The sequence below is a fragment of the Maniola hyperantus genome, chromosome 15 (assembly GCF_902806685.2).
Source record: "Maniola hyperantus chromosome 15, iAphHyp1.2, whole genome shotgun sequence".
Taxonomy (NCBI): domain Eukaryota; kingdom Metazoa; phylum Arthropoda; class Insecta; order Lepidoptera; family Nymphalidae; genus Maniola; species Maniola hyperantus.
Window position 1 is genome coordinate 13,463,297 of NC_048550.1, and position 23,414 is coordinate 13,486,710.

The 23,414-nt window shown below is 39.2% G+C and overlaps 3 protein-coding genes across 3 annotated transcripts in view; 1 reads left to right on the forward strand and 2 right to left on the reverse strand.

Annotated features, from left to right (window-relative positions):
* Nucleotides 1–213: 213 nt before the first annotated feature.
* LOC117989066 (odorant receptor 46a-like) lies at nt 214–10,351 on the reverse strand. Its single transcript, XM_034976369.2, has 10 exons — nt 10,263–10,351; nt 9,569–9,678; nt 8,745–8,851; nt 7,527–7,637; nt 5,469–5,523; nt 4,379–4,522; nt 3,643–3,822; nt 2,651–2,755; nt 1,441–1,596; nt 214–281 (listed from the first exon to the last, which is right to left on the reverse strand). The coding sequence occupies exons 1-10, from the start codon at nt 10,273–10,275 to the stop codon at nt 225–227; spliced, it is 1,038 nt and encodes a 345-aa protein (XP_034832260.2). The 5' UTR covers nt 10,276–10,351; the 3' UTR covers nt 214–224.
* Nucleotides 10,352–11,197: 846 nt separating this feature from the next.
* Nucleotides 11,198–17,473, reverse strand: LOC138403365 (odorant receptor 43a-like). The gene is made up of 8 exons (XM_069503658.1): nt 17,317–17,473; nt 16,434–16,650; nt 15,651–15,761; nt 15,127–15,325; nt 14,320–14,541; nt 13,934–14,038; nt 12,460–12,615; nt 11,198–11,365 (listed from the first exon to the last, which is right to left on the reverse strand). Exons 1-8 carry the CDS (start codon nt 17,465–17,467, stop codon nt 11,306–11,308), a joined length of 1,221 nt encoding a protein of 406 aa, XP_069359759.1. The 5' UTR covers nt 17,468–17,473; the 3' UTR covers nt 11,198–11,305.
* A 4,522-nt stretch (nt 17,474–21,995) lies between these two features.
* Nucleotides 21,996–23,414, forward strand: part of SerT (Serotonin transporter) — a 29,517-nt gene continuing 28,098 nt past the window's right edge. The window contains exon 1 of the mRNA XM_034976370.2: nt 21,996–22,096. The gene's annotated coding sequence lies outside the window, so the exon portion shown is untranslated. The remainder of the gene's footprint in view (nt 22,097–23,414) is intronic.

Genomic DNA, 23,414 nt, shown 5'->3' on the forward strand with positions numbered 1-23,414 from the left:
AAAAACGCACATAACTCCGAAAAGTTAGAGGTGCGTGCCCGGGATCGAACCCACGACCTCCGATTGGAAGCCGGACGTCCTAACCACTAGGCTACCACAGCTTCGATGTAAAGATACTTACAATAAAAAGAGAGGTATTTTTTTTTAAATTTGCACATCAGTTTAAATTTTTATTAAACTCATATTTCACACAAAACGATTATTAGATAATAATAATAATAATTTCATTTTTCTTCCACCTGTTTCAGCACCGTGAAGAATGAGTATGATGCCTTTATAATCTGTAAGAAAAAAAAATTTTAGCTCAGCTCATAGTAACAAAGCGGGCGATGGAGAGTGGTAAGCTTGGAGTTTCTCTACGTGATCCAATCTGAAATGAGGAGAACAGAGTAACCAACATAGCTCAACGGGTTCGGTGGCAATGGGCAGGGCACATATTTCAAAAAAACCGGTCAAGTCCGAGTCATGCTTGCGCACTGAGGGTTCCGTATTTTATTTAATAGTATTTTACCCACATTTATCACGATACCTAATTCAAAAACTATGATGCATAATAATAAATAAAAATCTGTTTTAGAATGCACAGGTAAAGCCTTTTCATATGATACCCCACTTGATATAGTATCTTTCTTCGAAAATTGAAAATACTAATTATTAGTTCACTAGCTGATGCCCGCAACTTTGTCCGCGTGGAATTAGGTTTTTAAAAATCCCGTGGAAACTCTTTGATTTTCCGGGATAAAAAGTAGCCTATGTCACTCTCCAGGTCTCTATTTATACCCATGCAAAAAATCACGTCAATCCGTTGCACCGTTGCGACGTGATTGAAGGACAAACCAACAAACAAACACACTTTCGCATTTATAATAAGGGTACTGATGACCACAATTTTTTTTTGTGTGATGTAACCACAAAAAACCTAGGGGGGTAAGGGGGTGCGCTTAGCACCCCAAATGTCAACCTCACCTGCACGTGGTGCCCCCTGCGAATCAGCGGACGAGGATATGACGACCGAAGAATGGCGGGATAACCATTCCATATGGCTTGGCTTTAAATAATACAGACCAGAGACGGGCAGCAGCGTCACTGGTGCGAAATAGCCTACAGCCCTGCGCTGACCACCCCGCCTGCCCAGCGTGGTCAGTATGGGCACTACTTCTAATGAGCAGCGCCAATTTGGCGCGCTCTTGGAAAGGCCTATGTCCAGCAGTGGACGCAAACAGGCTGATGGATTGGATTGGAACCACAAATTCACGGTTTTCAGATTTTTCCCCGAATGTCTGCTATATAAGGCCTACCTTCCTACCAAATTTCATGATTCTAGGTCAACGGGAAGTACTCTGTAGGTTTCTTGACAGACAGACAGACAGACAACAAAGTGATCCTATAAGGGTTCCGTTTTTCCTTTTGAGGTACGGAACCCTAAAAAGCGAAACGTACAGCCATAAATGTGGCTAGGGACAGCTGCGTGAAGCCGCCGGCAGTGAGTTGGGTGCTGAGTCGAGTCCTGCTCATCACCATCAGAAGCGAACGACGCACCGGGATGCTGCACGTGTACCAGGGACACATGTAGGCTGCTGTGGCAACTGCTTCACTCTAAAAACAATTTTTTATTACATTAGTATGAGTTTTTAATTAATTAAATATCACTTGCTTTAACGGTGAAGGAAAACATCGTGAGAAAACCTGCATGCCTGAAAGTTCTCCATAATGTTCTTAAAGGTGTGTGAAGTATACCAATCCGCACATCGTCAGCGAGGTAGACTATGGCCAAAACCCTTCTCACTCTGAGAGGAGACCCGTGCTCTGTAGTGAGCCGGTGATGGGTTGATCATGATAATGATGATGAGTTGGTTGTTGGTTGGGGGGAGGGAAGATTGGAGATGGGGTAGTTGAGGGGGAGATGGGGGAAGGTGAAGGGAGTTGGGGTAGGTAAGTGGGAGGTTCCGCGTATCCCTCTGACTAGCAGAGCGCGAGGGACGAGGCGAAGGATGGTGAGCGGGATCATGTTGTCGCCCGTTGGGTCTACATGGTATCGTACCAGAGCCACGGTCGGAGCCTCCCACCAGACCAGACCAGAACTTTCTTCTTCTTCTTCTAGTGCTTCTCCATTACTGGAGGTCAGCAGTCAGTTGTTTAAACTTCTCCTTGTCCATGGCTAGGCGGAAAAGTTATGCCAGCCCACTCCCAATGACTTCTTCCTTCTTCCCACTCCTCTTTTTCCAGCTATTTTACCCATCATAACTGTCTGCAGCAGGCGGTACCTATCGTGGCCCAGGTACGAGATCTTACGCTGCTTCATGGGTTTAACTAACTCGGTCTTCTTCTGCATCCGAGCAAGAACCTCAGGGTTGGACACCTTATCCGTCCAGCTTATGCGGAGCATCCTGCGGTACGTCCACATTTCGAAGGCTTCGATCTTTTTCCGTAAGTCCTCCGCTAGGGTCCATGCCTCGCAACCATATAGAACTACGGGCCAAATATAGCATTGTAGGAGTCTGATACGGAGTCTAAGAGAAAGTTGGCGACCACAAAGAACACCAGAACTTTAGAAATTATAAAATTCCAAAACCTCCCACTAATAAGACCACAGCGCTTACCACTGCGCCAGGGAGGTCGTCAAAACCTCTCCTAAAATTAGAAAAGTTACCTCTTCAACGAGCTGGTTTCCTTGGTAACAATATATGAACACCTGTAGCATCATCACCGCCAAGTAGGTCACCATAGATATCACACGAACCAAACTGGTAGCTTCCTAAAACAAATTTTACAACAATTTTTTTTGTGTCGTTTAAAATAAGACGTCTTACATAATATTAATATAGTGAGTATGATAGGGCACAATGGAATAAAATGAAATTTTATTTTTCTATAATAATTATTCTGCATCCATAGTAATTCCATTTACATAATATCAAAAAACCGACCAAGTGCGTGGCGGACCACGCGCAGTGTAGGGTTCCGTAGTCACAATCCTCGAAAAACAGAAATTAACTCCTTAACCTGTGCACCCTACTTAGCCATGATAGTTTTACTTTAAAATTGATATTATATATACTACTGCTGTGAATTTTTTCACATTCCTATATACTACCATTTGGCTGATGGGGGGTGGGGGGGGGGGGGGGGGGGCGGACGACGACGACGACGACTCTAGTAATCTAGTAATCAAAAAATGATGTTCGGACACTTTGTCGGCGTGATTAACCGAGGACGGACGGACAGACAGACGGGTGGACATGGCGAAACTATAAGGGTTCCTTGTTTACTACGGAACCCTAAAAACTCTAAGTTGGTTACGTAATTGAACAAGCTAAATGGTCGGACGGACACGGTTAGTTTCGGCAACAGCGATCCAAGCGATTATCTTGCTCGGGGCCCTGCTAGTCCAACGGTGTATCTTAAAACTTGTATATCTATATCTTCTGGGATTAAAACTTCGTAAAAGTGAATGAGGCTTCATAGTGAGTGATTAAAGATACTTGTTATGCCATCTAGTGAGATCGTTGTGCGTTTCTTTGTGCCTTAGGTTCGGATCGCGTCATGTTCATGTAGCGACCGCCATACAGTTTGATGTTGGTATAAGAAGGTGGACGGTATCATGGTATCATCAGATTTAACAAACGGAAATTGTGAACTTACGAACGCAAGTTGGTATGCAGAAACGCATATTATGAGCATCGATACGGAGAACTGAGCTAGAAGGGACATCGAGAAGCACTTCTGCAGAAGTTTGGTTTGCGCCAGCAGAGCTTGGTGGCAGACCACGCAGTGGCGGAGGCGAACTCCTACCGTCCTATCACTTGCTGCAGTCAAACGACCCTGAACAAAAGAAAGAGAGGTGAGGAAATCAAAAGAAAAGGGGAAAAGAGAAAAGAAATGAAATTAGTGGTCAGAATATCTTGAAAACAATAAAGAGAAATGTGGAAATTAAAAGAAAGCAGGTTTAGCAGCAAAATATTGATCTGCCCATGGGATGAAATAATTTAAAAGCATTATAAAACAAAAGTACTAAAAGAAAAAGAAAGGACGGGAAGGGAAGGTAGAGAAGGTAAGAAATGAAGATAGAAGAATGAAGGAAAGAAAGTCTTCCTAGAATATACAAAAACATTAATGGTAGTAGGATATTTACAAAAGGAAATGTATCAAGCATAAAGGATAATGCTAAGCAGATATTTACGTCATCAATCTGGTCAATAGACAATGACAAACCAAGCAGCCTCAATCAACAGTGAGGAATGGATCAGGAACGTCACTAGCGCGTCGAAGCACTACACAATAGAAAAAGGAAAGGGAAAGAAAAAATTAAAGGGAGAGTGAAAGGGACAGTGAAAGGAAAAGGAAAATAGGAAATTTTAGGTTGTAGAGAGGTATTTACGTCATCAGCAATGTCCAATCCATCGCACAGTGTTTCTAGAGACAACCCGAGCAGCCTCAAGCGACAGCGACACATGGACACCAGGGACGTCACCAGCGTGTCCAGGCATATGTTGATATAGGCTGCCAGTAATACAGCGATGCACTGGAAGTAGAACCATGGCAGGTGAACTAGAGTGTGGAAGCTCTCGGTTTTGATCCTGAATCGACATCTGTCAAATATTAGGCTAAGGGTGTCGTGAAATCAAAGATACCTAGTCGTTTTATAGCCCTACCTAGCAACTTTAAACAGAGTAATCGTACGGATCGTTAGTGCTGCCGTCAACTGGCCTACTGTGGCTACTACGGCCACTAAACGTGACCACTAGTAGTTATGGACTAAGAGCCAGCGCGTACCAGACCTTCGTTATTTTATAATAGCTGAAAATTTCTCTGCGTATTGTCCTCAACACTGGGAGGAACGTTTGTTTGCATGTTTGTTTGAATCATGCTTGCTTTGGGAGATAACAGGTAATAAAGGTGTAAAAATCTTACGTTAAAGTAGTATATTCCTTACTAATATTTTAAATGCGAAAGTGTGTCTGTCCGTCCGTCTGTCTGTCTGTCTGCTAGCTTTTCACGGCTCATCCGTTCAACGGATTTTGATGAAATTTGGTACAGAGATAGCTTGCATCCCGGGGAAGGACATAGGCTACTTTTTATCCCGAAGATCAAAGAGTTCCCACGGGATTTTTAAAAACGTAAATCCACGCGGACAAAGTCGCGGGCATCAGCTAGTTTTTTATATTTTCTTCAGAAATAGAAATCACGTCATGCATTATCAGACACTTGGCAACCCCCTGCCAGACACCCTTAAAGTTTAAAAGTGTCTGGCAGGGGGTTGCCACGATTGCCACGCATTATCAATGCACAGCACAGAAAGGCATTCCGAACCAGATACATCCGACTATTCGTAAGTACCTACTTGTAAAAGTTTATTCGAATAAAAAAGATTTTTTATTTTTTTATTTACAGCTAGCTGTCGTGGCAACCCCAGTCAGTCAGTCACCTTTTCCTATAGAAACATATATAGAACTGATCATCAGACGTACCTGATGAGCGTAAGTCAACTGATAGGCTGGCGTCTTAGAAGTATTGTACGGATACCTGAAAATGTAACATTTCGACGGTAAAAACCTATTTGATTTAAGTACCTAGATCGTAATAGGCTACTTGACAATTTTTTTAAGTTGGTCTTAAATGGTTAATATTTGTCCTATTATATCAAAAAAATTAACACTATATTTTTTTGCGCCCTAAAAACCGTAAAACTTTAATTTAAAAAAATATTTTTCTTAGACAGGTGAAAACACTGTCGGCCATGTTTGGCCGATAGATTATCTGTGCTCTGACGTCATGCATTTGTAAACTACAGTATAACCCTGTGGTTATACTGTTGTTTACAAATGCATGACGTCAGAGCACAGATAATCTATCGGCCAAACATGGCCGACAGTGTTTTCACCTGTCTAAGAAAAATATTTTTTTAAATTAAAGTTTTACGGTTTTTAGGGCGCAAAAAAATAAAGTGTTAATTTTTTTGATATAATAGGACAAATATTATCCATTTAAGACCAACTTAAAAAAATTGTCAAGTAGCCTATTCCGTGGAGTACCTCATTGGTACACTATAAGAAAAATAAAACCTGCGGGGTGATTACGTAAAACGTTGCAGTAGCGACAGCAACGCAACAGCAGTAGCAATGCGACAGTTAATTTGCTTTCTCTCTTCTTCTTCTTATATTGCTTTGAAGCTATTGCTGTCTCTCTCTAGCCGCTGTTACGTGTGACGTTTGACAGCAATGTTCGCAAGATTTACGCTTGTCGCAAGCCTGTCGCGGGATACGTAATTACCCCGCGGGTCGAGATTATATGCCTAACTAGCGACCCGCTCCAGCTTCGCATGGGTGCAATGTAGATACTAATGTGGTTTCATTGAGGTGTCATTGCCTCGAAAACTCTAAAATTAGAGGTTTTTTTTCCGACCTAATTCACATTATTTCAATTTCTCTAGGAATCTCTAATTTTTTGAGAATTAAACTACACCTATAGACGTTCCTCTTGAATCACTCTATCTGTTGGTGAAAACCGCATTAAAATCCGTAGCGTAGTTTAAAAGATCTACGCGTTCATACATACAGACAGCGGGAAGCGACTTTATTTTATACTATGTAGAGATTACCTTTTTAATTTTTGTTTTATTGCCATTTTGAAATTTTTATTATTTGTTGCTATAGTGGCAATAGAAATACACAACGTGAAAAATTCAGCTCTCTATCAGTTACGTTTCATGAGAACAGACGGACGGATAGGGGGACGGGCAGACGACGGTCAGCGGAGGCTTAGTAATAGGGTCCCGTTGGCACCCTTTGTCAAAGTCAAAGTCAAAGTCAAATGATTTATTCAAAATAGGTAATAAATTACTCTTATTGATTGTCTGGTATAGTGTTAGATTTGTAAGATAATATAGTGGTGATAATTATAACGCAAACTTAAAACTAAAGCTACGAGGGTTCCAAACGCGCCCAGGTCTGAGAAGAGCCCACAACAAACTCAGGACTCTTGGGTACGGAACCCTAATTATGTCAGTATTTATTATTCTTCAGATCATAAATTTCCTCTAAGGAACAATTATATCGTAAGCAACAGGAATAAAATTTAATCTAAAGCCTCATCGAGACCACCGCAGCGAGGCATTGTACCCAAGGTGGTGGCAACATTGCTCCTATATTTGGATGGCCAAACTAATTCTTTGTCCAAAAGGCTTTCGGGTCTCCGGTCGACTCGACCTCAAAAATAGTTAAAGCCTCTGGGCCACACGGCCCCAAAGTCGCCACGCCTAAAGGCACATTATATTATACTAGCTGATGCCTACGACTTCGTCCGCGTGGATTTAGGTTTTTAAAAATCCCGTGGGAACTCTTTGATTTTCCGGGATAAAAAGTAGCCTATGTCACTCTCCAGGTCTTTATCTATATCCATGCAAAAAATCACGTCAATCCGTTGCACCGTTGCGACGTGATTAAAGGACAAACCACCAACAAACAAACACACTTTCGCATTTATAATAAGGGTACTGATGAGTTTCTAAGGAACTATTTACCACTAACCAGGCTCGTAAGGGCAGTTGGTTTTTCTCCGCGCTAGCCGCCCAGCCAGATATTGTTATCATTGATAACCCAAAATACAGACAAAGCTGGCTGGTTGTCTCGTTATCACAACTAAAAACAATAATAGCTATATATGTATCTAAATATATAAAAGGAAAAGGTAACTGACTGACTGACAGACTGATCTATCAACGCACATCTCAAACTACTGGGCGGATCGGGCTGGGCATGCAGATAGCTATTATGAGGTAGGCATCCGTTAAGAAAGTATTTTTGAAAATTCAACCCCTAAAGGGGTGAAATAAGGGTTTGAAATTTAGTAGTCTACGCGGACGAAGTCGCGAGCATAAGCTTGTCATATATACATAAAGAAAGATTTGTCCTGACTGAATGTCTGGTATATCAACGCACGGCTTAAATTGCTGGGGGAAGGAACTTGTAATTTTGACCGTGGGTTCCTTAAGCATTCACCGTTCGACGTTTGGAAATTCCACCCCTGTGGAGTTATATCTATGAAAATTGTCATTTGAATTCATTTGACACATGTTTCATGATTTTTAGAAATTTTCCCCAACAATTTTCAATTTTATTAATTGGCCACCTTCTTGGCAAAATGGCTACGGCACAGAGTATTACTAGGGATATCTACTCGTGTGGTATTACATCGGAGGTTCCACTAAGCCGTTTAGACAGAGCAATCCTGGTAACGTCTACAGTACGCGGCAGAAAATAATGTACATCGAATGTCTCTGTCGTTGAGACCGACAATACGCCGAATGAGTGACAGAGGCAACGCTTTACAAAGCCGAAATCTCAATGTGATAACTAGCCATGGTTGAAGCCTCCCACCCGACCAGACCAGAAATTTAGAAATCATAAAATTCCAAATCCCTGCCAGGAATCGAACCCGGGACTTCCCACTAATGAGACCACAGCGCTTACCACTGGGCCAGGGAGGTCGTAAAACCCAACTTGTCATCAATAAAACAAATTTTATGAATATTGGTATTTTTAACTGTATTTTGAAGAAACCTTCGAGCATTTCAGCAATGAAAGTGTATAAATTTGATAGTGATTCTCTCAAATTGATATAGTTTTAGGTTTAATTATGTAGTTTGATTTTAATTATTTAGTTTGTAACGATGGGGCTGGCATACAGATTATCTGTAAAAGCCCTTTACAAAATTTCAGATTAAAAAAAAACAATTGTGGTTTCACCTTTTAACAATTTGCAGGCCCTTCGTTCTCCTTTCACCTGCCAGCTCTCGGTAAGATTCTGCCAGCATGTCCTGAATTACCTTCTTCTTCCACATTGCGTTTAGTGCCTATGAAACCCAGCGTGTCTGTTATTAAGTTACTCGAAAGGCATTATTTTCTATCACTTTTTCTGACATTTTTTTGATTTGCCAAAATATTTCTATTTAATTTTTCACTTTCTCCACTGTTTCTAGTAACTGACACAACATGCATCTAGATTCTAGAAGCCGGATTTAGGTACTTAGGCTACAATTTTTATCCCGAAAAAATATCTTATACGATACCTACTTATACTCTTATACTCACGTTACAAAATTTTAAAATCCCTTTTTATCTCTTTCTTTCTTATTGTTGCAATTTTTTTTGGTAAAAATAAATAAAAATACCCAAACAACCAAACTGAATGTAGATGAAGTCATGGGCAGGAGCTAAATCTAAATGTATAAAACGAAAAGGTGATTGACTGCCTGACTGATCTATCAACGCACAGCTCAAACTACTGGACGGATCGGGCTGAAATTTGGCATGCAGATAGATTTTATGACGTAGACATCTGCTAAGAAAGGATTTGTTTTTACCCCCTAAGGGGGTAAAATAGGGGTTCGAAATGTGTAAGGTCCACGCGGATGAAGTCGCGGGCACAAGCTTGTATTTGATAATCGTTTAAAAATTGGTAAATAGCACCTACGACGACACTACGGTTTCTTCCGTAATTTTTTTTATATACCTACTTCAATTTTTTTATATTATCTCATGAGATGCTAAGGTAGAGTTAGTAAGTATACCTTAGTGCCAAGAGCAAGATTGGTGAAGAGCAGGAACATGGTGCCAGTCATATACGGCAAGTTGCCCCACACTTGCACGAGGTCTCCGACTTGCACGATAATGTAGGTACCTACATTTTAATTTGATACTTAATACGTAGCCCATACCAAGTCATCATCATCATCATCATCAACCGATAGACGTCCACTCCTGGACATAGGTTTCTTGTATTGACTTCTACACGTCACGGTCCTGTGCCGCCTGGATCCAGCGGCTCCCTGCGACTCGTGTGATGTCGTCCGTCCACCTAGTGGGGGGTCTTCCAACGCTACGTCTTCCGGTGCGAGGTCGCCATTCCAGCGCCTTGAGACCCCAACGTCCATCGGTTTTACGAGCTCCGTGCCCAGCCCATTGCCACTTCAGCTTCGCACTCCTATTTAAGGCCGTCGTCGTGTTAAAATTACTTACAAATTAACTACAAATTCTTACGAAGCCCTAAATGTTAGGCTAGTTTTTTTTTTAAAGAATATTAGCCATGTTAAATGACTAATATTCCCCTTTCCTCTCCAACTAAGCGTTAAGCTTGTGCTAGTAGGTACGACAATAAAATTAGTGCAACGGGCGGGGTTTGAACCGTCGACCTTTCGGTTTTCAGTCCACTGCTTTACCCATTGAGCTATTGAGGCTCAAACATTCTGGCCGGGTATTACTTACCAATAATAGACATCAATGATATAATAGAATAAAGGTTATACAATTGCTTCAAGAATCCTGTCAAATAGTCTGGACGCCATAGTCCAAACACTTGGAAAATGATTTGAGATATTTTGAGAGATAAGTTAACGCTCTTTACATACATGATCCTTTCTACCGTTCTACTTAGTTTGGGTTAAAGATTTTGATAGACATTTGTTAAATAATAACGTTGCATCAACCCTTATAATAGCTGTGGATTCAATTGTTACTTGAAAATCAGATGGAATAAACCATTTCCATATAGTCACTATTTCAGAATTTAAATGACTGATCCTGAGTAAAATTATTGTAGCTTAGGTACAAATTAACATAAATAGTATAATGTTTTTTGTTTATTTCTGCAAAAACGAAAGGATTTTTAAAAACAACCAAACCATCCAATCATTGTTCATCACGTCATTGGATACTCGCTTTACCTGAGTTAAACTGGTTTTTACAGTGATCCCGAAAATAGCTAAGATCTATTTTAGATTCATAACCAACAGTATCGAAGCTGCCGGGGAAAATGCATCATTTTCAAAAATTATTTGCCGCGGCACGGGGGCCGAGGCATCGGGACAGATGGGGCCAACTCAACTGTTATAGACAATAATGATATAATAATTCAATTAACTAAACCCCCCCACCCCCCTCTTTAAATAATATTATTCAACTTTCAAGTTTCAAATTTATTGGACAAATAAAAAACTGTTTGTGACACCATGCTTATCTATATTTCACTATGTGTACAGGTCCATGTCAACAGTACTTGTGAATGTTACCACCTGTAATTACGATATTACACTAATTAACACCTCGAGAGTGTTATTACGATAGGTGTCTAATTATGCGTACATAAAATAAGATGTTATACATTCTAAGAAAAATTAAATTAATATTTCAAGCATGGCACCTCTAGCTCTAAAAGTTGGCATCTAAATTTAATATTTGAAAAATTATTCTACTCTCTTGAATAACCATTGTAATTTTACGTGGTTAGATAATTAAAAAGTATATAAATCTCAATTCCTAGAATCTACTTGCTGCAGCAGCGTGAACAACGAATACGATGTTTTTATGATCTGAAAATAAAACATTAATATTACTATCGCTTTATTTCATATCCAGGAGTAGCGTCAATGTCAAAAAAAAAAATGAAACGGGCTGAATTGAGAACCACCTCCTTTTCGGAAGTCAGTTAAAAATACGCTCTCTTAGGAAACCAGCGCGGGGGTGATTTGCTAACTCAGTGTCCAACAGTGAAAGGTAGCCACCAAGCTCATTGGACATTTATTTTTAATCCATTGAAGGTTTTATACGAAAAAATACTAAAGTGTCACACAATAAAGCAGCAATGTAGAACCAATCAATGTCAAATGAACTTTGTGGCTATCATTCAGTGTTAGCCACAGAGTTATGATTCAACCCACTGATCTTCAGAAATTATTATAACTAGCTATGCTTGCGACTTCGTCCGCGTGGACTACACATATTTCAAATTCTTATTTCACCCCCTTAGGGGTACAATTTTAAAAAAATCCTTTCTTAACGGATGCCTACGTCATAATAGCTATCTGCATGCCAAGTTTCAGCCCGATCCATCCAATAGTTTGAGCTGTGCGTTGATAGATCAGTCAGTCAGTCAGCCAGTTAGTCAGTCAGTCACCTTTTTCTTTTGTATATTCAGCCTTTTATATATTTAAAATAATATACAGTCGTATTTTTCGACATTTTGCACGATAAATCAAAAACTAAGTCAATACGTAGGGAAAGTTAAGTTTTAAGTTGCATGTTAGTATCAATTAACGAAAAGCTGTGATAGCCGATTAGAAGGCGGACGTCCTAACCACAGTTAGGACGTCCTTCTAATCAGAGGTCGGGGGTTCGATCCCGGGCACGCACCTCTGACTTTTCGGAGATGTGCGTTTTAATTAATCAAATATCACTTGCTTTAACGGTGAAGGAAAACATCGTGAGGAAATCTGCATGCCTGAGAGTTCTCCATAATGTTCTCAAAGGTGTGTGAAGTCTACCAATCTGCACATGGCCAGCGTGGTAGACTATGGCCAAAACCATTCACACTCTGAGAGGAGACCCGTGCTCTGTAGTGAGCCGGCGATGGGTTGATCATGATGATGATCAATTATTAACAAGATCCTAGTCAAAAAGATCTTACAGCCATAAAAGAAGCCAGAGAAAGAGTGGTGAAGCCACCAGCAGTGAGCTTGGTGATGCGACGGCACCTCCTCATCAGTGTGATGATGGTTCGACGGATGGGCACGCTGCAAGCGTACCAGGGGAATTCGTACGCTGCACCGGCTACCTCTTCACTCTGTAAGAGAGGTACATACATGTATTGTTCAAGGTTTATTGCATGTAGGCATAGAGTATTCAACTCCTAGGTACAAGGTTTTGCATAAAAACAAAATCGTAAAATGTTGGCGGGGAACAGGGGAGAATGCTTTGTTGTGATTGGTGGACTTAAACGTCACGTAATCAAAACAATGTGCAGAATGAGGGTACCGAACGGGCGTGGGCCGACTTTTATGCTAAGTAACTGCCTAAGCTTGGCGAGCGGGGGTGTTCGACTATTAGGCGTCTATAGGTGGTGGTCTGTGCATGTAGGACATGACATAAAGTATCTAGTATTTAAAATCAATAAGTAACCAGTAAAAATCAGAAACTAAGTAAGTAGTAAGGTAAGATCCGCAGGAGAACCAAGGTCACTGACATAGCCCAAACTATTAGCAAGCTGAAGTGGCAGTGGGCAGGTCATGCCTGTCGTAGAGGCGATGGCCGTTGGAGCCGGAAAGTCCTTGAGTGGAGACCGCGTTTAAGCAAGCGTAGTGTGGGACGCCCTCCAGCACGATGGACCGACGATATAAAGAGGCTGGCGGGAAGTGGCTGGATGAGGAAGGCTGAGGACCGGGTATGGTGGTGCTCTTTAGGGAAGGCCTATGTCCAACAGTGGTCGTCCACAGGCTGATGATGAAGGTAAGTAGACAAAATCATTGGGCCATCTTAATTTCCTTTCTAAATAAATCAAATTAGTGGATGATTTTTAGATGTTAAGTCCGGCCAGACTATGTCATGTTTCTAGATGTTAAGTCCGGCCAGACTATGTCATGTTTTTAGATGTTAAGTCCGGCCAGACTATGTCATGTTTTTAGATGTTAAGTCCGGCCAGACTATGTCATGTTTTAGATGTTAAGTCCGGCCAGACTATGTCATGTTTTTAGATGTTAAGTCCGGCCAGACTATGTCATGTTTTTAGATGTTAAGTCCGGCCAGACTATGTCATGTTTTTAGATGTTAAGTCCGGCCAGACTATGTCATGTTTTTAGATGTTCAGTATGTATAGTATGGTAAGACTTTGGCAGGTTTTATCGCCAGTCAAATTCTTGCTTTAATTGAGTAATTGTTAACTAGCTCGAGTGTAGCTAAATTGCAATAGAAAGGTGATGAGAAAGGTAACAGAGACAGGCCACACAAAAGGTATCAAGATAAGCTTAGCGAGCCAAAAAGGATTGGCAGGAAAATTGTATGTTTCGTGATGAAGCTCATGCTAACAACTACTTACATCTAGCTCAGAGACCTTTGTAAAAATAGAGAAAATTAAGCAGGATTCGGGATAAATGTACACAACTTACCTCTACTGAAAGTTGGTTGCCTTGGTAACAATAGATGAACACTTGAAACATCATGTTCAGCAGATAAGTGCCCATTGAAATCAATCGAATTGGATTACTTGTTTGCTGCAATTAAATCAGTACCCTTATTGTAAATTCGAATGTGTGTTTGTTTGTTGGTTTGTCCTTCAATCACGTCGCAACGGTGCAACGGATCGACATGATTTTGTGCATGGCTATAGATAAGGACCTGGAGAGTGACATAGGCTAATTTTTATCCCGGAAAATCAAAGAGTTCGGAGTCCCGCGAGATTTTTAAAAAACCTAATTCCACGCGGACGAAGTCGCAGGCATCAGCTAGTATAAGATAAGAAATTTGAGCAAAGGAAATGGTACATAAATTTTACCGCAGTTAGCTGAAACGCCGTCACACATATAATAACCAATGACACTGTCAACTGCACGAAGGTTGGTTCAGAGAAGCATTTCTGTAGTTGCGCAGCAGCATCCAACGTGTTTTGATGCTGAATCACGCAGCAACGGAGTCTCTGCCTCACTATGATCTCCTGGTCTTCGGTTAGCATAAAAGTTTTTGGTGATGGGAAAAGAGATATTCTGATTGATGTCTCCTGTAAAGAGTGCTTTATATTAATAAACAAAGCTACCTCTTTTATAAATATCACTCTTTTATCGGGAGTTACGTTTTTGTCTAAATATAATAAAAGTAGATAATCTCCATGACTTCGTCCACGTGGACTACACTAATTTCAAACCCCTAGTTCACCCCCTTAGGAGTTGAATTTTCAAAAATCCTTTTTTATCGAATGTCTAAGTCATAATAGCTATATGCGTGCAAAATTTTAGATCCGTCCAATAGTTTGAGCTGTGAGTTGATAGATCAGTCAGTCAGTCAGCGTTTCCTCTAAATATATAAAAGGAAAAGGTGACTGACTGACTGACTGATCTATCAAAGCACAGCTCAAACTACTGGACGGATCGGACTAAAATTTGGTATACAGATAGCTATTATGACATAGGCATCCGCTAAGAAAGGATTTTTGAAAATTCAACCCCTAAGGGGGTGAAATAGGGGTTTGTTGTGTAGTCCACGCGGACGAAGTCGCGAGCATAAGCTAGTATGTTAATATGGACATAATACAAAAAAAGTATTAAAAATAGATAGAAATAAATATTTATGTCTAAATAAGTCTTACCCTGCCAATAGGATGCAACACATTACAAAGATTCCTCAATGAGAGTCCCACGAGACGCAAGCGGCACCGACACTGCGCTATAAGCGTAGTCACCAGGGTATCCTTGCTGACGTTCAGGAACGCGGCTAACGACAGCGCTAACACTTGATGAAGGTATGTCATTTCGTAGGCTGGTGATTTGCTCGTGTTGTAAGGGTACCTTATGAAGAAATGTAAGTATTTTTAGTGACTTCTTCTTCCCTGAACTTCTTCAGACCTGGGCGCTTTCGGAACCCTCGTAGCTTCTTACGTAGTACGCGACCTTACAACTATTAAGTTCGCGTAAACTTATCACCACTATAACCATCATCTTACAAAATATGCAACAACCGACTAACACAAAGTGTAATTTATTACCTATTTTGAATAAACCATTTGATTCGATTCGATTTGATTTCAACTCTGCTTTTTACACTTTTTCAACTTGGCTGGTGGAAATAAAAAGATACGTAAAGATACGTAAGTTATGTATACGCATTACGCACCATGCTTGTAGAGGCAGTTTATTTTTCTCAGCACTGCTAGCCCAACCAAGGACGGTAAGGAAGGTCAGAATGAAAAACAGGAGCTGCTGCCTACGCGATTCCCGGTCACAACTAGGGAAAAACAAACTCTTACAATAAATCATTATAATAATATAATAAATTTATAACAATATTAAAATAACCACATTGGCAAAAGCAGAAATTAAACTATTTAAAAAAATCAATTTTAATTTTCATATCAACATAAATGAAAATGAAAATGAAAATGAAAATGAAAATGAAAATGAAAATGAAAATGAAAATGAAAATGAAAATGAAAATGAAAATGAAAATGAAAATGAAAATGAAAATGAAAATGAAAATGAAAATGAAAATGAAAATGAAAATGAAAATGAAAATGAAAATGAAAATGAAAATGAAAATGAAAATGAAAATGAAAATGAAAATGAAAATGAAAATGAAAATGAAAATGAAAATGAAAATGAAAATGAAAATGAAAATGAAATGAAATGAAATGAAATGACATGAAATGAAATGAAATGAAAATATTATTTATTCAAGTAAACTTTCACAAGTACTTTTGAATCGTCGGATGCATCTACCACTGGTTCCGAAATCCGAATGCCTTTTCTACCGAGAAGAACCAGCAAGAAACTCGCCGGTTATAGACATAGAACATAGACGTCCACTGCTAAACATCTCTGGTCTCTTGTAGGCATCCCACGCATACCACGAGCTTGCGCCACCTGAATTTTCATATAAATAACGCAATATCCATCTTACCTTTTCACAATTTTTTGCCCTTCAAAACTCTTTTCTTCGCTGAGAACAGTATCAGAGTCATCAATAACTGCTTGTATAATCTTCCTCCTCACATAAATATTGAATATCTTGGTCGAATGTGCGAAATTAGTGAACAGCAAAAATGCTGTTGCTGTCATCGCAGGGAGGTTTCCCCAAATGAGGTACAAATCCACTATTTGAATAATGAGATAGGTCCCTAAAATATAGAGTATCGTTAAAGACCTGGAGAGTGACATAGGCTAATATAAAAGATCAATAATTGTCATGTTCAAAATTGTTGTCAATTGTTCTCATCATGATAGAAAAACCAGCCAAGTGCGTGGCGGGCCACACGTAGTGTAGGGTTTCGTAGTCACAACTTAGCCATGATAGTTTTCCTTTAAAATTCATTATATATGCTACTGCTGCGAATTTTTTCACGTTCCTATATACTACCATTTGGCTGATAAAGGGGGGGGGGGACACTTGACTAATAAAAATCTAGAGACTAGAGAGAGTCAAGTGGGTTAGACGAGAACAAAAAAATCATCATTAATTTGTCGGCGTGATTAATATTTATACCCATGCCAAATTACAGATTTCTAGTACTAATAGTATCTGAGATTAACCGAGGACGGACGGACGGACGAAACTTTAAGGGTTCCTTGTTTGCTACGGAACCCTAAAAATTTTAGAATCCAAAAATTTTACTTAAAAATCTACAATAATCTCGATCCATTGGGTTACCCGGGACTACCCAGCACGGCTCTCAGAGAAGAGAAGAGAAGAGAGAGAAAAGTGTTTAGGCGTTAGTCCTTCAATAAAACGTGTATATTGGAGCGTTTCTAACATTTATACTTAACTTTCATAAACACAAACTTACCCAAAAGAAACATAAATGAAATGAATCCATAGAAATCATAAAGTAACTTTTCAGCCCCTTTTAGATTTTTAGGTGCCCAAAAACCTATGATTCTTAATGCTGTCAAAGACAGACTCACAGAAAAACTAACGTTTTTTATGAGGATCTCCATTTTGGAACACGCGGGTCAGAATGTATGAGCTTTGTAAAAATTTAAACGTTTAATGTCCGATCAAAGTGCCGAATATAGAGGTCAAATAAATAAATAAATGTTTCAATGACCAAAGATATGGCAAATTACAATAAACTCAATTAAAATTTAATAATTTAATGTATTTTTTTACCACCAACTAAAAAATGAAAATTTATTAAAATGTAACACCCTAAATTATTTGTAAGGCCTTAAATAATTAAAATGTTTTATAACGACTGTGTTGTTAAAAATGCAAACAAAAAGTATTAAATAATAAAAATTGCTATTCTATTGCTATAGGAGTCCTCAACGACTTTTCCATTTCCACTGACCACCGAGTACGGACACAATAGATATAACGATTTTCGTTTGTAGCCTTAGTTTCAGATTTAATTCATTCAAAGACAAAGAATTCATCAAAAGGAAAAGCTTATGAAATTGTAGTCTTCGTAATGTTAACAGTGATTATTGTTAAAGTTTACAGCGGTGTCAAACCGTTCTAAAAGTTCAACACAAAGAGCAGATCTTTTATAAAGTTTGTCTTTAAAGTTTAAAAAAATGTCTTTTGTGTAGAGTAAATTAAAACAAATTAAAGAAAAACAAATCTAAAACTTTACCGAAGAACTTTTTATATTATTTGGAATATTAGTTTACATTATTTTCAGAAAATTGTTAAGTTAGACAAAAATGAACGCAAATTAAAGAACTTATGAATAAAAACATCATACCAAAATTTAAATTATTTTAATATAAAATTAAAATATTTATATAAAATAATGATTATAATTTAAGACCATAGCAACTATAGTCATAAATCATCCTAAACATGAAATAAACTAGTTTAGTTCCTAGTTCACGTTTAAGTTACCTCTACGGCGTATGCCTCCCGGTCGCATCTACGGCGTAGCCCTCTGGGTCGCCTCTACGGTGTAGGCGTCCCGTAGCCTCTACGGCGTAGAGTACCTACTTGTATAAGGGCTTTATATCGAACTATTCAGCTGAATTTACTTGGAATAAATTTTAAAATAAAGTCGTAATATACGCTTAAAAGTTTTGTGCAGCGATAAATTTCAAATAAAAATATTTTCAAACTGCCACGTAAAAACAAAATTAAAATCAAAGCCTTTTTATACAAATTGGATATCATTGTACACTTTTTGCGATTGTGAATTCTAATGCCTTAGTAGTTAAGACGTCAGTCACCTATTCGGGAAAACGGGAAGGGTTCGACTCCGAGCACTCACCTCTAACCTTACGGAGAATTATGTGCGCTTTAAGCAATGAAATATCACTAATTGCGCACGGTGAAGGAAAACACGGAAGCCTGCATGCCTGAGAGTTATCCGTAATGTTCTCAAAGGTGTGTGAAGTCTTCCAAATCCTCCTCATTCCGAGAGGAGACTCGTCCTCAGTAGTAGGCCGGTCTTGGGTTGATCGTGATGATAATGATGTACACTTTTTGGTTGTTATGTTGAATTTGTCAAATAATATTGATTATCTAATGGTCGAGCGAGTTTCCCTGGCGCAGTGGCAAGCGATGTGGTCTTGTTAGTGGGAGGTCTCGGGTTCGATTCCGTTCAGGAGTTTGGAATTTTATGATTTCTAAATTTCTGGTCTGGTCTGGTGGTAGGCTTCGGCCGTGGCCAGTTACCACCCTGCCGGCAAAACCGTACCGCCAAGCTATTAAGCGTTCCGGTACGATGCCTTGTAGAAACCAAAAGAGTATGGGTTTAATAAAAACTATCATACTCCTTCCAGGTTAGCCCGCATCCATCTTAGATTGCACACCACTTACCACCAGGTGAGATTGCAGTCAGAGGCTAACTTGTATCTGAATAGAAAATAAAAAGTGTCTAGGAGCCGCTGGGGTACAAGACCGTGTCCTGTGGACGTCCAGCGATGGGCACGACGAAAAGGCAGAAATCATGGCCGGTGTTTAGTTTAGAACCCCTGCTGTAATCGCTGGTTATAATTACCGAGCTGCGCAAGAACTATTAGTCCTGGACACAATTATGTCATTATTTTCAATAGCACCTTTGTTTTGCTTTGCTTCGAACTAATTTGTACGTTCAATAGTAGTTTGACTATAATAATGCTTCCGACTTTGTCTTGAGTGACGTGTGGCGTAGAGAGTATATATATGAAACTTTTGCAAAGTTAAATTTTATCAAAACTATGTACACGTTGTTAGGTATATCATAACATATTGCATGCTAATAGGCAGAATTTGAATGTACCTTTTTGTTTTGTAATATCTGCACTGTTTACCCTTATTCGCAATAAAGAAATTTGAATTGAATTGAATTGAATTGAATTACCTGAATTATAAGAAAATAAAGAAATTTTATCCTCTACTTGTTCCGTATTTATAGATTTCGTGATCAATTATTAATAATATCATTGTTGTTCAGTCGATTAATGCAGGTTTTGGCTATTTTAAAGGAACCTATATACTTAAGATACAGATCTAAATATATAAAAGGAAAAGGTGACTGACTGACTGACTGATCTATCAACGCACAGCTCAAACTACTGGACTGATCGGGCTGAAATCTGGCATGCAGAAAGCTACTATGACGTAGGCATCCACTAAGAAAGGATTTTTGAAAATTCAACCCCTAAGGGGATGAAATAGGGGTTTGAAATTTGTGTAGTCCACGCGGACGAAGTCGCGGGTATAAGCTAGTTTAGTTATAATGCAGCAGCTGGTTCTGTTATGATGACCCATAGGTACAAGGCGATAAGCGCCCGCATCGCAGTGCCATGGCCTTTGAGAGATGTATCCCATTGTTATCAAGACTTGAATTACTGTCCTTAAACGTAGTTCAAGTAACTTATTATATTACTAGCTTATACTACACAAATTTCAAACCCCTATTTCACCCCCTTAGGAGTTGAATTTTCAAAAATCCTTTCTTAGCGGATGCCTACGTCATAATAGCTATCTGTATGCCAAATTTCAGCCCGATCCGTCCAGTAGTTTGAGCCGTGCGTTGATAGATCAGTCAGTCAGTCAGTCAGTCACCTTTTCCTTTTATATATTTAGATTATGATGACATATGGATCCGAGACATGGAACTATGGGCCTCATAAGAAAGCTCAGAGTTACTCAGCGGGCTACGAGAGAGCTATGCTTGTTTGAGTTTATTTACGTGATCAAATCAGAAATGAGGAAATTCATTGGAGAACCAAAGTAACCGACATAGCTATATAGGATTACAAAGCTGAAATGGCAACAGGCAAGGCACATAGCAGATAGTCGCTATTTTAGCACCTACGGTTTTTCGAATTATGTGCTATTGCTACGATAGGTACTAATCATGGTATACTGCAGTAATTATTGGGAGCCCCGAAAAACTCACTCAACTGTCAATATACTGACCAAGTTACCGGCACAAAAGTAGGTAGATATCTACTTGTATAGATTTGGTATAATAAGATAAAGTGGGATCCGCGACTTGATTACTTCCATCGATCATCCTCACGGCGGATGCTGCAAGATTGGCCCAATCTGAAGAAGTCACACCGTTGGGGGCGTGGCGGTGCTTATTCATACCATTGTTAAGAGGAATACTCACCGGAGTAAACTTACATACAAAAAATATCCATAATTTTTAATAAAAGACAGTAAAGCTGTTAGAAAACTTAAGAAGTTTTACATTAGGTACCTTTTAAAGTTTTAAGAAGACTAGAAGAGGCGCCATTCCATTCCAATATGTAGTTTGATTATTTTTTTGAATATTTGCCAATCTTATCTCGAAGATTTTTTATAAGCGTGGCTATTCTATCGTAACAAAAGGTGGTGCCAGAAGGATCTTTCGCAACAAAACCTATGACGCGGAATTGGTAGACGAAATCATACCCATTTTACCAAAAATCTAAATATGTAAAAGGAAAAGATGACTGACTGACTGATTGACTGACTGAATGATCTAGCAACGCACAGGCTCAAACTACTGGACGGATCGGGCTGAACTTTGGCCTGCAGATAGCTATTATGACGTAGACATCCGCTAAGAAAGGTTTTTGAAAATACAACCACTATAAGGGGTTTGTAATTTGTGTAGTCCACGCGGACGAAGTCGCGGGAATAAGCTAGTTACTCTATATACCTACAGCTATAGGTATTAGATACTATCACAGAATAATTATTAATAGTATTTTCCAAGGTTTTTTTTGTTGTTTATTAGGCAAGTTATTAGCAATTAAATATCACTTGTTGTAACGGTGAAGGAAAACATCGTGAAGAAATCTGCTTACCTGAGTGTTCTCCATAGTGTCCCCAAAGGTTCGTGAATTATGCCAATCCGCACTGGGCCAGCATGGCAGACTATGGCCTAAGCTCTTCTCATTCTGAGAGGAACAAGCTATTTCACAATGTAGTCTCGCCTTAGCATCTCAAAATAAATACAGACTCTTCAAGTAGTCGGCACAACTTGTTGCGGGGGGCGTGCCGCCACGCCTCCAGGCCTCTGCCTGCTGCCGCGGAGTCAGTCAGTCAGTCAGTCCGGGCACGGTTGTCGCGCGGTACACTCGAGCATGACGCACTTCCTGCGCTTCGACATGAGCTTCCTGTCGCCTGAACGCTGACGATTACTCAAGCATAAGGTAAGAGAGAGACATTTTTGAGAAGATTTTTTTTTTCGATTTTGTTATTTTTTATTTAGGACTTAGGCTAGTTGCACGTCACCAATAAAACTAAACTTACCCACAAAAAAATATTAATCAAACAACCACAAATTAGATTCACAAGTCAGCATTTGTATAGGTAAGTAGGTATACTTAGTCTGGTTTCCTTAGTTTCTTTAAAAGCTAAACAAATCTTATTACTATCGTGAGTTATTTCCATTATATACAATACTAGCGACCCGCCCCGGCGTTGCATGGGTGCAATGTAGATACTAATGTGGTGTCATTGAGGTGTTGCCTCGGAAACTCTCAAATGAGAGGATGTTTTTCCGACCTAATTCACATTATTTCAATTTCTCTAGGGATCTTTAATTCTTTGAGAATTAAACTATAGCTATAAACCTTCCTTTTGAATCACTCTGTCTGTTGGTGAAAACCGCATTTTAATCCGTTGCGTAGTTTAAAAGATCTACTACGCGTTCATACATACATACATACAGTCACAGACAGCGGGAAGCAACTTTATTTAAAACTTTGTAGAGATCTCACACCCGGCTTTAGACCTTCTGGAGTAAAATTTTTCACTCGTATATAAATAAATAAATAAATAAATAATTATTTATTTGCAAGAATGTTTGTACAAGAAAGATGGAAATTACACTATAATCAGAGGCCATAACATTCTACTAAATTAATAGTGCATAAGTATATGCAACCATGATCTCTGTTGATGGAACTTTTAATATGCACGAATTGAAATCCTTTATCTTTTTTAGAGAAATCAGAACCGTTTTTGTACAGAACCGTTTCGATGTTTATACTTACTTTGATTGGCTTGTTATCTCAAGCCCTTTCCGGGAAAAATGATGCTGACGTACGGACAGACAGCAAAAATCTAAATACATAAAATTAAATGGTGACTGACTGACTATCTGACTGACTGATCTATCAACACACAGCTCAAATTACTGGACGGATCGGGCTGAAATTTGGCATGCAGATAGCTATTATGACCTAGGCATCCGCTAAGAAAGGGTTTTTGAAAATTCAACTCATAAAGGGGTGAAATAGGGGTTTGAAATTTGTGTAGTCCACATGGACGAAGTCGTGAGCATAAAGTAGGTATAGTGGTCCTATAAATACAAAACTTCCGTTTTTAAAGTTTCCTGTAGTCTGAAATTATAGTTTTATAGATATAGTTACAGTTTTGCCATGTCCGTATGTCCGTTTGTCTGTCCATCCGTCCGCGGTTCTCTAGAAAGCTTTAATTTGGCACGGGTATAGACTATACAAAAAA

Bases quoted from the DNA above. Each gene is read 5' to 3' on its own strand.
- LOC117989066 (XM_034976369.2), bottom strand. The intron at 8,852-9,568 runs GTATACTTACTA...TGGGTTTCATAG, and splicing joins ATCTTGCTCTTGGCACTAAG to GCACTAAACGCAATGTGGAA. The intron at 7,638-8,744 runs GTGAAACCACAA...TATTGTTTTTAG, and splicing joins GGCCTGCAAATTGTTAAAAG to TTGTGATAACGAGACAACCA.
- LOC138403365 (XM_069503658.1), bottom strand. From the start codon at position 17,467: ATGGAGATCCTCATAAAAAACGTTAGTTTTTCTGTGAGTCTGTCTTTG. The intron at 16,651-17,316 runs GTAAGTTTGTGT...TCTATATTTTAG, and splicing joins TTCATTTATGTTTCTTTTGG to GGACCTATCTCATTATTCAA. The intron at 15,326-15,650 runs GTGCGTAATGCG...TTTCTTCATAAG, and splicing joins AAACTGCCTCTACAAGCATG to GTACCCTTACAACACGAGCA.